At 40.9% G+C, this 16,160-nt stretch overlaps 2 protein-coding genes across 3 annotated transcripts in view; one reads left to right on the top strand and one right to left on the bottom strand.

Annotated features, from left to right (window-relative positions):
- LOC146569898 (1-phosphatidylinositol 4,5-bisphosphate phosphodiesterase zeta-1-like) overlaps positions 1-1,451 on the top strand; it is a 20,273-nt gene extending 18,822 nt beyond the window's left edge. The window contains exons 11-12 of one of the 2 annotated variants that reach the window (XM_085282551.1): positions 843-992; positions 1,181-1,451. In XM_085282551.1, the coding sequence (XP_085138677.1) occupies positions 843-992; positions 1,181-1,263 (233 nt within the window). In that variant the 3' untranslated portion in view covers positions 1,264-1,451. The remainder of the gene's footprint in view (positions 1-842; positions 993-1,180) is intronic. The other variant, XM_085282552.1, reaches the window with a different exon arrangement.
- Positions 1,420-16,160, bottom strand: pik3c2g (phosphatidylinositol-4-phosphate 3-kinase catalytic subunit type 2 gamma). The gene is made up of 33 exons (XM_085282550.1): positions 16,110-16,160; positions 15,135-15,663; positions 14,943-15,022; positions 14,534-14,685; positions 13,715-13,829; positions 13,493-13,604; positions 13,014-13,084; positions 12,787-12,850; positions 12,553-12,678; positions 12,357-12,387; positions 11,366-11,549; positions 11,114-11,236; positions 10,822-10,950; positions 10,180-10,294; positions 9,953-10,086; positions 9,616-9,804; positions 9,146-9,239; positions 8,891-8,985; positions 7,961-8,141; positions 7,714-7,821; positions 7,518-7,610; positions 7,240-7,369; positions 7,011-7,147; positions 6,754-6,923; positions 6,504-6,660; positions 6,299-6,408; positions 6,025-6,193; positions 5,414-5,532; positions 5,198-5,294; positions 5,041-5,104; positions 4,828-4,907; positions 3,701-3,826; positions 1,420-2,926 (listed from the first exon to the last, which is right to left on the bottom strand). Exons 2-33 carry the CDS (start codon positions 15,570-15,572, stop codon positions 2,774-2,776), a joined length of 4,146 nt encoding a protein of 1,381 aa, XP_085138676.1. The 5' UTR covers positions 15,573-15,663; positions 16,110-16,160; the 3' UTR covers positions 1,420-2,773.

Here is a 16,160-nt window from a genome sequence, read left to right as displayed (position 1 = left end):
TGTACCTGCAAAAATACTGGCACGGTAGCATTGTTATTCTTATTGTGACATCTGCATTTGTTTCAAAGCAGCAAGTGAAAGCGATTAACTCAGGTTGAACAATAAGCTGAATTAACGGTAACTTTACTTTTTGCACAGGTTGTCAGCGTGTATTAGCGTCAGAGCACTCAAGATGAGCTCAGGCGGTGTGTAATTTCAAAAGCCGGTGACAACTTTAATACCACCTCCTGAAACAAGTATTTTAACGCGTAGCTACACTTTTGACAATAATTTCATGATAAAGTAAAACTCAAGTTTGTAATATTTTGAGCTCGCCTGAAGACAGCTGGAACAAGCTGAGAACCCAACAGTGTCATATTATCACCCCATAAAACAGAGCTTGTTTACTTGTTATTTATCTGCCACTGTACATTAGAATTCATTTGAAGTTGTGTTTCTGGCCTCCAGGTGAATATAAATCACATACTCTGCCTTTGAAATCTGCTTTTGGGCTCCACTAACTTATGACAAAAATATATTTACAGGCTCCAAAATGCTTTCCTATGTTCATTAGCTAACCACTTTTCTTTGTCTGTCCCAAGTTTTAGCAGACTTCAGTGGATATGTAGAGCCGTTTTATTCAAATGATGTAAGACTGGTTAAAGTCAAAGCCCAAAACCATAAATTATATACCGAAAACAATGATCTTTGTAGGCAGGTGATAAATTTCTCTGTGTTCATCATTACAGTTGACGTCTTTCACATAGAGGTAGCGGTGTGATCCAGTGTTTGATCCAAAAATGTTAATTAGCACCTCAAAGAAACATTAACTGACTCTAATGAAGTTGTTAATTCTGTTCTAGCTCTGAGTCCTCGCTGGGATACTGACATGTCCTTCACGATTCGCTTGCCTGAACTGTGCCTCGTTCGCTTCTGTGTCAGAGATCAGACCGGCATTCTCAGCAGTGAGTTTGTAGGCCAGTACACCCTGCCCTTCAAGAGTCTGAAGAAAGGTGAGCCAGCAAGTGCTGGAAGGTAGAGGGTTGTAGGGCAGTCAGATGAAGGGCTAAATTACATCAGGTGACAATGTGGGGCATCATTGTATTTCCCCTAAATTTCCAGTGGTTTATCTGTGCTTCGGTTGAGTTTTTATGGAAATGATCCTGTATGACCATACGTACTGTTCTTTTCAAACCTCCAGGCTACAGGTGGGTGCCTCTCCAATCCAAAGACGGCTTCAGCCTGGATCCAGCCTCCCTATTCGTCTATATCTCGCATTCCTAAAAAACACATCTCCGTATCAGACTCTCTCACACGGCGACACAGGCACACACGCACACCTTGCCAGCAGATAGAGAAGCGTGGCTGATGTGGGAGCAGCAGCGGCAGCAACAATGAAAATATATAAATAAATCAAAAAGAACCATTTCCTCAGATATAAATACCACTTTTATTGTCAGAAAATAGAAGTGCATTTATTTTTCCCCACTGCCTGCAACTGAGTGCTGCAGAAGAAAAGACCAGAAGGCTCCAGTGAGTCTGAAAACACACATAATAGTTCTCTCCTTGCATCTCTAAAGTAATAGAGACATTCCTAGAGTAATGATTTTAGAGGAGTAGATTGATCTCTTTTCTTTTTTTATGTGGTAAACTTGATTGCACATGCTGTATAAGGGTCTTGCACATCCACAACATTTTTTGTGGGGGAAGGAGGTATTTATCGTTAATGATTAGAAAAACAATATATCAGGCCTGAAACGGATGTGTAGCGCCAGGATAAACTAATACTCCACGAGCACAGCTTTTAAAGAGTACCATCTTACAGCCCTACTTCCCTGTTAGAGACCCTTCAGGGAATAATATAAATAAGATTCACAGAGGTATACATAATTTAACCAGATCCAGTTCAGGGAAGTCTATTTCTATCCTCTTTCGCCACTAAATCACTATGAATGAGGCAGAGGAAAGTATGGGTCAGCAGGCCTGTCAAGAGAAAGGACAGCATTAAGATAACACGAAGACCTGGTTGTGCCTTGAAAGTGTGCGCGTCTTATTTTTCTTTCTTTTTTTTGTCATCATGTGATTGTCTGCCTTTGCGTGCACACGTGCTAAATCGGTGTTCAAATGCTCCTGATGGATAAGGCAAAAGGCTGGTGAGGGGGCGAGTGTTAACTCAGCCCCACGGGCCAAAAAGGCAGAGTTGTCATCCTGCTCACACGCTCTCCCTCACCCCCTCACGCCTCCAGTCCCACTGGTCAAGGACAGTGCAGCTGACGCAGCCTGAGGGGACAAACACACTCAGGTAACAAACCGGCGGTGCTGCATCACCTCCTCTTTAATCTGTCGCGTCCGCAGCCTCGGCAACGTACACGTTTACAAGGTCTGCTTTTTGCTCTCAGTAAAAACAAAGTCAAGTGCAAACGAAAGTGCCACAGTGATTAAAAAATACGTTTTCTTCATCCATCACCAAAGTAACATTAGAAAAACTAGTGAACAAAAGGCCTTCATTCGATAAAAATTTAGAAATAATAAATTCAGTGTCACACAGTAAACAGTCCGCTGTGTTCTTTCAGTCTGTTTTGTAACTTTATCCACACACTCCCATCTGGCAGTGTTTTCAAGTCTGGAATGGGATTAAGTTGCATCTGATAAATAGGTATAACTGGCATGCAGTTTTGTATACAGTGCATTCTTCCTCTTCTCAGGCATCTCCCTCTCAAATCCATGAATGTGGTCCCTCACTTGATGTGGTTGCACCCCCTGCTGGCAGTAAGCCTGCAGTGCAGCTCTGAGGTCAGATAGCAGAGTTTCCGAGAGGGAACCAGAGCTCCTGATTGAGCAACTTTTCGTCCAGTTTTATGTTAGTTGCAGCCACAAAAGCCTTCTTGCTCTTTACTACCACTTCCAGGACTATCCCATTCAGCTGTGTGACCGAAGTGTACTCCACCTGTGAGTAGGAAGGAGACACTTTAGTTACCTAGCTTAAGATGTGGTTTTATAATTCTAAATAAGAGTTTATAAGAGGCTATAAATTTGTGGGAATATGATGGTTAGTGGGTCAAAGATCATGTTGTAAATCAGACTGCAGCAGCACAGAAGGAACTCTCATTATAATGAAATATATAAACACATTCATACATTTAGTTATAAGTCAGAGTGAGAACAATTTATCTGAAGAAGTATTCAAAACACAAAGCAAAAGAAAAACAAACTTTTTTTTTCATCACAATTAACTGTACATGTGACAGCTAATGCATGATGACAAAATCCAGCTCAAGGGTTCAAGGATGCATCATCATATTAGGTGAAATTTGTGATTGTGGCTGTACTGCACAATTTCTTTTTTGTTGTTTTTTTAAACTAAGCACTTCAGTTTAGAAGTTTAAGTGAAAACAAATTACCCATGTGAAAGGCACGCAGACTAAAAGTATTAAGTACTATTAGCTGATTTTCCACTTGACGCTATTCAGTCGATCACATTTTTGGATTGCCTCAGATAGCTTGGAACCCCAGCCATATAGATATTAAAAAAAGCACCTGGTGCCACGTACTACCACCTAATGGAAAACCCAAAAACTTAGTGGAGCTGAGCCAAGCCAAGCCACTATGTACTAGTGGAAAAAGATTATAAATGTACAAGCTACCCTGTAATACAGCTAAGTACCAAAAGATGTCTTGACTGTGTCTAATCATGGATAGAGAGGAGGAATGATGGCACTACCAGTTCATTGAAGATGGGGTTGACATTATTGCGGACAATCTTTGTCTTCCTCTTGGAGCGCCTCCGAGGGTCTGGCCTCAGGTATGTGATAACATAGGCATCAGGGTTAGAACCGTTCGGGTGCTTCTGTTGAGGAGAGGCGAATGAACAGGAAGTCAGAGGAGAATGAGCACGTGCCACAAGTACACTCAGTCACATGATAGCAACTAATGCATTTTTGCAAACTGCTGAAGATTAAACTGAGCTTCAGAATGGGGACGAAAGGTGATTTAAGAGACTTTGAATGTGGGGTGGTTCTTGGTGCCTGATGGTAAATGACCTGGTTCTTATAAAGCACTTTTCTACTCTACCTCAAAACTCAAAGAACTTGCCTCATTCATACAAGCACTTTGTTTTATGGCTATCTAGCATTTACACTAGTTGTTTTCCGATGAATGGACCGGAAGGTTGGTGATTCGATCCACCATCCATCCAATTAGTAGATGACCGATTCTATCTCCCGAGCCACAGACAATCACTCAATCCAGACAGGAGTGTTTCAGAAACTGCTGATCTGCTTTTTCACCATGTCCTTCTCTATGGTTTATAGGGGAGGTTCCAAAAAGATAAAGAATCTAGTAAGCAGCAGTTCTTAGGACACAAATACCTGGTTGGTATAAGAGGAGAATAACCTCTGGTAGTTCATGATGGTGTAATGGACACGATCGAAGTAAGGATCCTACAGCTTAACACACTGTGACACAAAACTTAAATGATCTCAAACATTTTTCTTGAACGTGACAATGAGTTCACTGTACTCAAATGGCCTTCACAGGCGCCAGATCTCAGTGCAGTCGAGCACTTTCGGGATGAGAGATTCACAACATGAAAGTGGATCTGTGTGACACTATCATGTCAACAGGACCAAAATGTCTGAGGATTATTTCCAGCACCTTGTTGAATCTATGTCATGAAGAATTAAGGAATTCTGAAGGCAAGACGGTCCAACCTCATACTAGTATGACTAAGTTAATGAGGTGAACCTGATGTAGTATCCAGTGAGTATATATCTGATATAGAACCCTAACTATACATGCTTTACTCTTGCTAAATGCTGCGGGACAGTAATAAGAATAAATGAAACTCACAATGTTCTTCAGGTGTTTTATCATTACAGAGAGCTTGTAGTTGACGTAAGTAATGTAAAGCTGGACCTGAGGCTGCTCTTCTGCAACAGATAATCACACAAGTGCAATTAGATCACAGCAAAGGAATTTCTTATAAATAAACTAATATCACACTTTTCTCAATATACCACGCAATCAACGCTCACATTCACATATTTTTTCCATTGTTCTTACCTGCACATTTTGGACCTCGGTTATGTCCTGGACCATCCAGAAACAAGCTGCAGACAAATTCATTCTGCGGGTGGCAAATTGAGATACTTTTCAAGTTCAGCTCTAATGGGGAAAACAGCTAATCACAAAGGACTACTAAAGCAGGGAAGAAACTCACTCCTTTGCAAGGTCCTTCAAAAAGCTCTTTTAGGTATTTATTCAGCAGAGACATCTTCCTGCCTGGCGTGAATGACATCTGGTACCAGCTCGGAAACCTTGGAAGCAAAGGAGTGGAAGCGAAGTCATGCATCTAATTATGTAATTACTATGAGAACGAGCTGTGCAACAAAATATAATACATGAGAGCAGGATTTATGTTAATTTATTCACTCACTGTGGTAGTGTTGATTCAATAAAGTGTTTCTGCAGCTCCCTATGGATCAGCTCAAACTGTCCAAATGTTTTCTCACTGGTCAGAAACCCATCGTCAATGGTTATCCTTAGGTCATAGAGCTGCAAATCAAACACAACCAATTATTACATTAGATAGAGACTACAGGAACTGTGTTAAAAGCTTCCAGGGAGATTGTTTTAGTAGCTTAAATCACTGCTCATATGCAAACTCCTTTATTTTCACTGCATTTTTGCAAACACCTGAATCCTTGATCCTTGCTGTTATTTCTACTATAGACTGAATGTGACTAGAAGAAGAAGCACTTGACATCAGGACAGCTCTTCGGATCAAAGAGTAGTAAATGCTTACAAATACTCCTCACCCAACCCTTGGGGAAGACTTTATAAGCACAAGACTGCCTTCTGACAAGCTGTAAGTGACAGCAAACAATCAAAAAAAAAAAAAAAGTGTGAATTCGCTGTCACTTCCAAGTGTTTTATTGCCTCCTCCAGCTATTTGGGCCTAATAAACAGCCCTTTAGTGCATCAGGTGAAATCTATTTTATAATGGTTTGTTTTGTTACTGAGGCCAAAGTGCAGTTGCAGGCTTACCACATCTTTTCCCTTGGCAGAGTATCCCAAAATGACAGCTTCCTGAATGTTACTAGCAGGAGCAGGAGCACTCTCCCGGGGCAGGGTGCCCTTTGTCTTGGGTTGAGCAATGTTGTGTGCCAGGAAGTTAAACTTGACTGCAACACAGTCCATACTCTCCTTGATCTTCCTACCACAGGTGTAACACAAACAGCAGAAATTAAATGCAAGTTTGTTTATTTGCGGAAGGATTATATGTATTCTTAGGAAGACGTTGCCACACACGTCACATTACTTTGTAAAGAAGGAGGTGGCCTCCAGATCAGTATCGTGAGGTCTGAGGTTGTTCTGGACGTACTGCAAGTCATTAGAGTCCTTCAGTTCTGGCATTCCTGCATGTAGCATCTGGAAATATACACAATGGGTAGAAACCTGTTTTACGGGATGTTTTCCGTTCTCAGACAGAGTTAAAAAGGGACTGTAATGTTATTTAGTCTTACAAGCTCCAACAAGCTGAGTATGAGTGCAGAACGCTGTCTGATTATGTTGTAAGCCTCACAGCAGAGCTCCACGAAGCGATGCAAGCGTTGAGGCTTCTGCCCTCCACCAGTGATGAAGTGGTGCATCTCAGATGTAAAGATGAAGGGAGACCGGTCCCTATTATTGAGCAGGAAAATGTTTTTTGTTGCTCATACATAACAGCACTCTGTCCTTTTTCAAAATGCTGCTTTGCTTGACTTGCTGACTTGCCTTTTAACACTTCCAAACATCTGTGCATTGCCCATTATCTTCCCGAAGTCAATGTGGAACATGTGCCCACTTTTTTTCAGCATGATATTGTCATTGTGGCGGTCGCAGATGCCCAGGATGAAGGTAGCAACGCACCACCCGGCACACGAGTGCAGGAAGTTCATCACAGCCTGCATATAAACAGAAAGTGTTATGCACGAGAAAGATGGAGCAGTGACAGTGCATCGTTAAGAAAAGGCTTTTCAGATGGTCTTAACCTTCTCGTAGTCTTCCTTAGTTCTGTTAAACATGTGAAACCATTTCTCCAGAGTGTCCTCTCGGAGGCTTCCACCCAGACCCCACTCTTTATGAATCTTTGCCAGGGTCACTGCCTCTGGTATCACTTCCACCAGACCTGACAAGCATAAAATAAAAAGCTTTGGAAAAACACAAATTCCCAGACTATTTATGGACGTTCAAAAGCACAAACAAATCTATCATACTGACCCCGAGCTTGGCCTGTAGAAATACACTTGTAGGTGATCATTTGTAGATCGAGTCCCTCTTGGAGCCACACTCTGTCCATCGCACGGACAATCTGAAGTACCAGCATGTCCTGACGCAGGTCATCTCCTGTCTGAACAACACGTTTAACTGAGATTTCCTTAGAGTGTCCTCTAATATTCAGAGCTATGTAATAGCAGTTTTGAAACAGATTTAATTTCCCTGGAAGACAACAAGCAAAAACACAGTGTGGATCGATCCAACTGCATATCATTACTCACCTTGCAGATAACATTGTAGTTCTTGGCCAGAGGGTCAATGCAGATAAATGGGATCCCCAGAGGAGCAGCAAATGAGCTGTGGACCTTACAGGCCTGGAAGTAACACATCAAAGAGTAAACACCTGAAATAAAACGTTGCTGTGTGTTTGCATTAAAAAAAAATACTGATATATGATGTGGTGGGTAACAATCTTACTTCTAGCTTCACTCCATTCACACAGACAGCAGGATCTAGTGGTAGGCAACAGCTGATCCCATCCTTAAAGAAGTCTTCAATTCTCCACCCTGTTTTTTTCAAAGTACTCTGCAGACAAAAGAGCAAAGCGGGAGAAAAAACACAAAAGAAAACAAAAAATTAAATGCATTTCTTGTACATCGACAGACACGATGATTACAAGGATTATAAGCCAGGAAGTGAATGCACCAATGAGTTAATTACGGACCTTACGACGAGCCTTGTCAGTACTGCGAATGCCACTAGCCACCTGTACGAGCACGGCCATCAGCTTGGTTTCGCGCTGCAGCTCCTCCCTCAGTGCTTGGCCGCAGCACTGCAGCAGGGCAGCGTGAATTTTACTGAACCAGCTCTGGTAGTGTTGGTCATTGCGGGCATCCTCCAGCAGCCTGACATTATATTCTAGCATGAGTTGTAAAGCTTTGCATGCATGATGTTGTCACTTACTGCCTAAAAGCATCATAGAGGTTGAACCTAAACACAGTGAGTCTAGAACTAAAAGAAATAAGGTCGACTGATAAGTGAAGCATCTTAACTGTGTGTGAAAGCCAGTGAAGATTTGCTTTGTTAACACACACTAGAATACAAAGGCAGTTTCCTAAATTTCACCTCTTTTAGCGTGCACAAAATGTACTTCTTTATATATTTCTGTGATCATATTCAATGATATCAGCTCTAAAAATAGCAGCTGCATTTTTATACCAGCTGGTATCTTTAGATCTCTTATTGGGAGGCCCATTATGCAGTGGGCGGTGCACAGTGTCAAGAGAGAAGAGTTAGCGGGAAATCCTGCAGTTCCTCGTATGTTATGGAAAAACTAGTTTAAGTCATGTCACACAACCCTTTACAGTAAGAAAGACATAGCTTCTATTTGTACTATTCAATGAATTCAGGGGGAAGAAAATGACTTGGAGTAAGATTTCAATTTGATAAGTTTTTATGGACTTGTTCTTATGTGATCACTATTTGATCACAAAATCGAGTAGAGTGAAAAACTGTAATAAATAAATCAATATTTTATCAGTAAAGACAGAAGTCTTTCAGCTTTTTTCATGTTAATATGGCAATAAACATTTTCACCTGAATTAAATGCCAGTAGTTTTAGTATTATTCCTCATCAGTTTAGTGTCTGACTCACCAGAAGAGCTGCTGAGCGATGCGTATGTTCCTAAGTGATCTCTCCAACAGCAGCATTACCAGGGGTCCATCCAATTTCCACTCATTCTTCAGTGCCTGCAGGAAATGATCACTCATCAATCACACATCAAACTACTGAGCGTGCAAAGTGTGCCACCAGTTGTCCAATTTATCATCTGAAAAATTTAACTACTTCAACATCATATTTTTTTTGAGATCTCCTTTGAAAGGTTTGAATGTGTGTTAGTTTGCTCACCTGGACCAGCTGTGGTAAATACACCTCCAGATCCCCATCTGGTATCTGCTCAAAGTACTGAACGGCTGTCTGTCGTACAGTCTGATCATGAAAGCTGGAAGTGAGATCAGTGGGAAAGGGTTCAGATCATTTTTGTTTTAAATGAATGAAACATTAACCAGATATCCATCAGTTTCTATTACAAAAGTTCTTTAGTGTTTATTGTCTTGAATTATGCGCTGTGCTTCATTTATGATGATAATGTAGGTGGCCAGGAATATTAAGAAGATTAAAGAAATGATATTCCAGATCCAGGACGATCAGTGTTAGGCTAAAGGAAGCCAGAACCAAAGACTACGCTGACCTTGTTTTAGGGTACCCAGTTATTACCTTGTGTTAGTTGAACTGATAACTACTTTCATATGTTGTATAAATTTTTTGGTCAGCTTTTCTAAGTGACAGCACTTTATTTTTGCATGTAAACGCTGTACCTGTCGCTAAGCAGGAAAAGGGCTTCCTCAGGTAGATAGATAGCCCAGTTCTCCAGTATGGTATAGATTTCTGTCAGGTTTTCAGGATACCAGTGGGAAACTCCGCCCAGCAGCAGGTGGAGGAACGTACTTTGTTTGTCGCTGCTGTGACGTTTCGTCCACAGGAAAGCTTTCTCATTCTCTGTAAGACTGGTGAAAGAAAAATTATTTTAGGAATGTGTTGCTTGACAACAAAACCCTGGAAGCAATCTTGAAGAATTACTGAGAACTCGTAGTTCAAGGTATTTCTGACTAGTCCTGTTCTCAAATGACTCAGGAATTAAGTCATTCTACTCACAAGCAGAGACAATGCTTCTTTGAAACCTCCAGCATTTTCTTTTGCAGTTCCTCACAAGCCTGTGTGAACAATATTGACCCAGGGAGTGCAATGGGCCTCTTATACTCCCACTCAACCTGGTCTTGAAACTGAAGCTGAGGGAAAAGGTAGGAAGATAAAGAGTCAAGGAATGTGGTGTCGTTTTGCTTTTTGATCAACAGAGGGCAGAGCTGTCCAGTATTACTTACGTGCATTATCACCCCAGTGGCTTGTCTGTGGCTGTCAAAGAGGGCAGCGGACGGAGGAAAAGACAGCTCAGCCAAAGTAGACATACAGAGCAAGACGGTGCCTGTTACGAGAGTCCTGCACACAGAGAGAGAGAATACACTTATTGCAACAGAACTACACTGAGCTTGTAAAAACACAACCAGCCTTTAAACACATGCAATGCAAAGCAATTTGAAAACTGTTCTTGCACAGTGACATGTTTCCATCTGTTGTTTTGAGTCTTTAAAGTATTAAAAGAATGAAGCACTTTCATTTTAATGCGTGAAAACAAACACAGAGATAGTGGAACTGGGGTTTCCTCAGTTAACACCAATACATGATTTAATTCACAGTTGCATATACTCGCCAGTCACTTTATTAGGAACACCTGTCCAACTCCTCATCACTGCAAATATCTCATCAGCCAATTAGGTTTAGATTTTCACAGCTAAAATAGCGCTGTTCTGCTTGAGGTTTCTTCCTGTTAAAAGGGAGTTTTTCCTACCCACTGTCTCCAAGTGCTCGTAAAGTCCAATGAGTGTGCATATGAATTTTAAACCAATCCAAATAGACACAAAAACTTTATAGGTGCTATAGAGATGTAAGCTTTAATGACAACTTACCTATCGCTGTAAAGAGGTAGTACAGCCCACGATAAAAGCTCAGCAGTTTTGCCTTTCTTGGAGCCCTTGAGGCGAAAAGTGAGCATGGACTCATAGGGAAGCTGATTTATTGAAACAGGGAATACTATCCTAAAAACAAAGAACATATAGGTTATATATTATTCATTTACACGCGTTGTTTGTCTTGCAATTATTTTACATTATCGTACTTTAGACCGGTTGTAAATGAAGAAAGAGGAAGTTGGACGTGACAAAATAAAATTTATACTTATGGGCACTATCTAAATCTTACATGCGGTTACACTGGATTGTGTTTCCGTGTGACAAGGCAGTGCTGATATTTTCACAAACTCCACTGTCGCAGAGCTTCCTTCCGACGTACGTCAGCTCACACGAAATAGAGAACGACTCGTAACTAAAAGAAGAGGAACAATAAAGAATCCAGTGAATATCAACGGTGTGGTTAACATTCATGCTTGAGCGCGTGAATTGAGTTTGTGCATGCATATATAAATATATAAAAATACAATAACCACACACGTACATGTCTACCCAGATGGGCTGTAGTTTGTAGAGAGCAGCAACTTTGAGCTGGAGGATGTCGCGGTTGTGGTCTACGTCACAGATTTGCAAGCTGCTCGTTACCTTCGGGGCACTGAAGTCTGACTGGAAGTTTTCAAAAAACACCTGCAGCAGCTTTTGCAGCGCCTCGTGGAGAATGAGCATGGCTGGAGCACAGATAATAAACATCACTTAAGAGAGTCCAACTTTTTAGTAGAACCTTTACAGCAAAATTTGATAGCTGAAACATTTAATAATGATCGTCATTGCTTTATGTAGATGTATCAATAACAGGTGTAGTATACCAGAATTGTAGTTTGCTCTCTTTTTCCTTTGGCATTGATAAAATGCAAAACATGGCACTGAAGCAGTGTTAGTAAAGAGTAGTGTACATATAGCACCATGTTTGTGCGCCAGAGGCAAAACTGATATGTCTGACAGTGGTCTTCCAAAAATTGTAAATATTTAAATAACAAATATGTTTTTCAAGTTTTTGAGCATATTGAGCATGTTGTTACAAAACTAAAAATTCATAACCATGTAGGTTGGTGGGCAAGTTTGTGTTGGGAGCTCGGTTTCATATCACACTTCTTTCTTCACTCTGATCCAATCATCTTCTTGTCTGTCACATATAGTAAAAGCTATTTCCTGCTCTTTAAAACTCTGCTATTTTATCATTCTGCCTTTAACACCATTATTTCCAGGATCTTTTACCCACTACATGCCTCATCCTGTCTGTTATACAGACAGTTCTAATATTGACACTAATCTGCTCTCTTTTTTTTGATTGGAGTCCAGTCACCAACGCTTCAATGAGTAAATAACTTGTTTCACTTTCAAATAGATTCTCCTTATGGAAATAAACCTGACGCCCAAAATAATCTAAAAAACTTCTTTGCTGTCCAGCAACAACAAAAAGTTTACAGTAAATATACACCACACACAACCACACACGTACCAGTATAGATACTCACCATCTGCACACTCACTTATCTCTTCATGACTCTGCAACACAAAAAATGAAACATCTGTCATTTTTAATGTGAACAGGCATTTTTTGCAGGTTTTTAAAGGTACAAGAAAAACGATGAGATTGAGGCAAATTTTGCAGGTTAGTGTGATACTAACTTCTATTTATACTGATGGTTCTGTTTCTGTGATATAACCTACCAGAGGTCTTGGGTTAATCCTGTTGAGGTTGCCAATGGCATCCTCCAGTTCTTGGCACGTGACACCACACAGAAGGTTGCTGATGGTCCGAGCACGGCTCACAATAACACCAATATTCACCCCAGACTGCAGACCATAATAAGACGAGACACAAATGAGGAGAAATATTGGACAACCATGTATTGAGAAAGAAAATCCACTAGCTGCTTTTATTTATTTATTTATTTTACTGACCTTATTACTGAAGAGCTCTTTTGCCTCTCTACAGTAGGTGTTGAGCACACTCTGAAGACTCAGCCTGAGAGGGGAGGAAAAAGTGGAAACAAAGTGGTAGTAAAACCAGCTCTCTTCATGTTTTCTGCAAACAGACACCATCTGACTGTCTCGCCATCAAATAGCTGTCATTGTTAATGAAACTACTCCTCAAAGCTGGTGGTATGCAGTGCTGCTGGTTGTCTTACTTGCTGGTGTTGAAGACGAAAGCAGAAGCAAGGAACCGGAACAGCTGGCATGCAGTGTTGTCATCCACAGCCTTAAAGGGGGCGACATAGATCGGAATGTTGGATTTTTATGGTTATGGTGTCGCTCATATGTGGACAACTTCCATAAATAATATCCAATATGTAGCTTATATAAAACATTTAACTAATTACACGACAGTGAACATGCATATTTTGTCTTTTATGCATTTAAATCTAAGCGCACATCGGGTTCACCTTTATTCTGTTTACGTCTTCACGCTAAATGCCACCAGTCATGGCGTCATGTTTACACAGAGCAAAGTCAAGAGCTCAGGGTGGAGATTTTTACAGCTACAATAGTTCTCACGATAACAAACCGGCCAGGGAACGGGAAGAGTTGTACATTGTTTCAAGACTTGGGACGAAGCGAAAGGATCCTTTCTGTAAGAGGAAATGGAAAAGGACCTTGAGCCACTCACATCTCTGGCCAGTCCACGTTTGATGCTGTTGATGTTTACCAGTCGGACGGGGACTTCTAGATTAAGCTTGTAGTAGATCTGAATTGTCTCGTGCATGCCGAGCAGCTCTTCACTAAAGGCAGACCAAAAAAAGAGTGCATGGGGCGCATTACACCACATTAAACGATGCAGGTTTAAGAGGACGTCATGAGCTTTTGCAGTAAAATCTAGCAATAAACTTACTTCTGGAGAACCTCCTCGGAGTCGCACAGTTTTAATACGCAATGCTCAGATTGGTCAGGAGGGATGTCTAGAAGCTGGGAGATGTCCTCGATCAGACTCTTCACTGTCCTGTTCACTGGATAAAAGATTAGACTTCAGAGACACCACACATGCCAACATATGAAGAAACTTATGAAGCATTTATAGATATTACCTACAAATGACCCTGTTCAGCACAGTTTCCTGGGTTGCGAGGTTGGGTAATAGCTGCTTACTTGACTGCTGATAAGTCTGTTAACACTTTATGCCAATTTTACCACTTATTTATTTTTTTAAGTTAGAAATATCAATAATGCATAATTTCTAAAACAGACTACGAGTAACAAGCAACATTTTATGATCATTTTTCCTGTTTTAAATTCATTTAACTGCCACAGAAACCAAAAGACGGAGGAAGAAACAAATGTTGTTAAGTTGTCTGCAGATACTTAAGGACAGACAAAAAGCAAGAAAATTGATTTGTGGTTAAACTTTGCAACAGAAAATATTATTACATTTGTGTTAGACCTCATTTTCAGTAAAGACCTCAGAAAGATGCTTAGCCCACGTTTCTGCCCAAATACCATGTGTGATGGCTGCACTGTCATCTCAGAGTCAGTGCATGATGACAGAAGAAGCTTTGCAGTGAATTCAGTGATGGGTTTTAAACATTTGAATGTACAAATTGCACTATTGTAGCCACTTTTAAAGGATTTCTCTCTCTCCAGTATTTTGTGACATTGGATGGGAGCTGCTGCTAGCTAACAGAAGCAAGTGAACTGGTATATATACAAATGTTACCTGAGGTGGGAATGGGGATCTGGTTTTGGTCCCACACCACACTGATAGTCACCTCGACCTGCTGCAGCAGAGCACGGTTGATGTCCAGCAGTCGACCGCATACCAAACCGGAGTTGTAAAGACTTTCTGTGTGCTTGTATTTTGACATTAAGCTGCCAGAGACAGTGAAGAAAAACAGGTTGCAAAATTCCAAATGAAAGTATGATTGCGATTAGAAACCAACTGGAACTACAGAGGAGCCGTCCAGTAGCAAAACAATTGACAGTAAATACACAGCATATAAGATTTAAAGTCCAGTGACTAATTTTGTTTGCCTGATTTCTGTCATAGTAAAGGAGAATATTGTAAACAAAAGCATTTTATAGTCATTTCATTTCCACACAAGTTGTTTTTATGGTCATTTTCATACCTGGCAGTTGCAGCAGAAAACGAAACCATTGTCTTGGTGCTGCCCTCCGGAGTGTCTATGAGTGTGATGGCCCATATATCCTGATGAGGAAAAGAATACAAGAGACACTCTTCAGTCTTCTCTCTGTATTTTGGGTTTCGATCTTGAACATTAAGGAGCTTTTTGTCTACAATGAGTATTGGAGATGCTCACTTGGTTGCATACGGTCTTGGAGCGAGTCAGTCTTTGAAGAGGCTCGCTGAAATCACAAGAAACCTGCTTTTTGAGTCCCGGCCTGGGAGGAGGAGGAGGAGGAGGAAGTCGAAGGACCTTTTCTCCTCTCAAACATTCACTGGGAAGCCTACATCTTTGTAGATTAGGAGATCTTGGGGGTACTGGGGGGCGACCAATGGTGCTCTGCTGGTTGGTATTTCCAGGACCTCCGATCTCAAAATTCCAGATATCATTTCCAGGTTTAGGCTGGGTTAAAGTGGGGGATTCTGGGATGTCGTACAAATTAGGCCCATCATTTTGTGATAGGTCATCAATGCTCTCATACAGGTGTATTGCTTCTAGATCGTCCCTCAAAGGCATGGGGAGATCGGTGTCGCTCGCATCTTCTCTGTGGAGTGTTTCAGCTGAGCTTTCCATTGCATTTTATTCATGTAAACAAGTTTTTCTGGATGCTGGTGTTTCACACTCCGCACGGCCTTCATTCACAGCATGGCAGAACAGAAAAAACCTATGTGGTGGTATTATTAATAATGACAAGTTAGGATTCTTGATGACTTACATTAGAAAATGCGAATTGTTGAAGGTAGGGCGGGTTTTATGAGCAGAGTCTAACTGAATCTGAAGGTTCAGGCTGGTGTAATTATTAACAAGCTTTCAAATCTTAACAGGAAATCCAACAGAGCACACCAATAAGCCCACAACAATGCCTTGTTATATATCAGTGACACCACAAATAACACATTATGACTTAAATTCTATTTTTAGACAGTATAAAGCTGAACAGCAGGGATTTTTGAATTTAAATCAAACTCAAATCTAGCCTGGTACTTTTTCATATCACGTAGTGTTTTCCCTTCATGTCACAGAAGGTCCTCTATAGTAAAATGTTAAGAGTAGCTGTGAATAACAAGATTTATCTTTTGCAAATTCACGGGTATATTTTTGTGAGCTTACCGTAAAAGCTCTGATGTCCGGCGTGTATCCTGTTCAAGGTGAAAGCTTGAA

The sequence above is a fragment of the Mchenga conophoros genome, linkage group LG7 (genome assembly GCF_057382185.1).
Source record: "Mchenga conophoros isolate Kocher_MC1m ecotype Shallow Benthic linkage group LG7, M_conophoros_male_GT1.1, whole genome shotgun sequence".
Taxonomy (NCBI): Eukaryota; Metazoa; Chordata; class Actinopteri; order Cichliformes; family Cichlidae; genus Mchenga; species Mchenga conophoros.
Note: the sequence above shows the minus strand (reverse complement) of the source record. Positions and strands in the feature narration are given on the sequence as shown.

Excerpts from the sequence above, each read along its gene's own strand:
- pik3c2g (XM_085282550.1), bottom strand. The coding sequence starts at position 15,572 with ATGGAAAGCTCAGCTGAAACACTCCACAGAGAAGATGCGAGCGACACC. Across the intron at positions 10,951-11,113 it reads ACAATCCAGTGTAACCGCAT|GATAGTATTCCCTGTTTCAA; the intron begins GTAAGATTTAGA and ends CTTTGTTTTTAG. Across the intron at positions 8,986-9,145 it reads ATTTACCACAGCTGGTCCAG|GCACTGAAGAATGAGTGGAA; the intron begins GTGAGCAAACTA and ends CATTTCCTGCAG.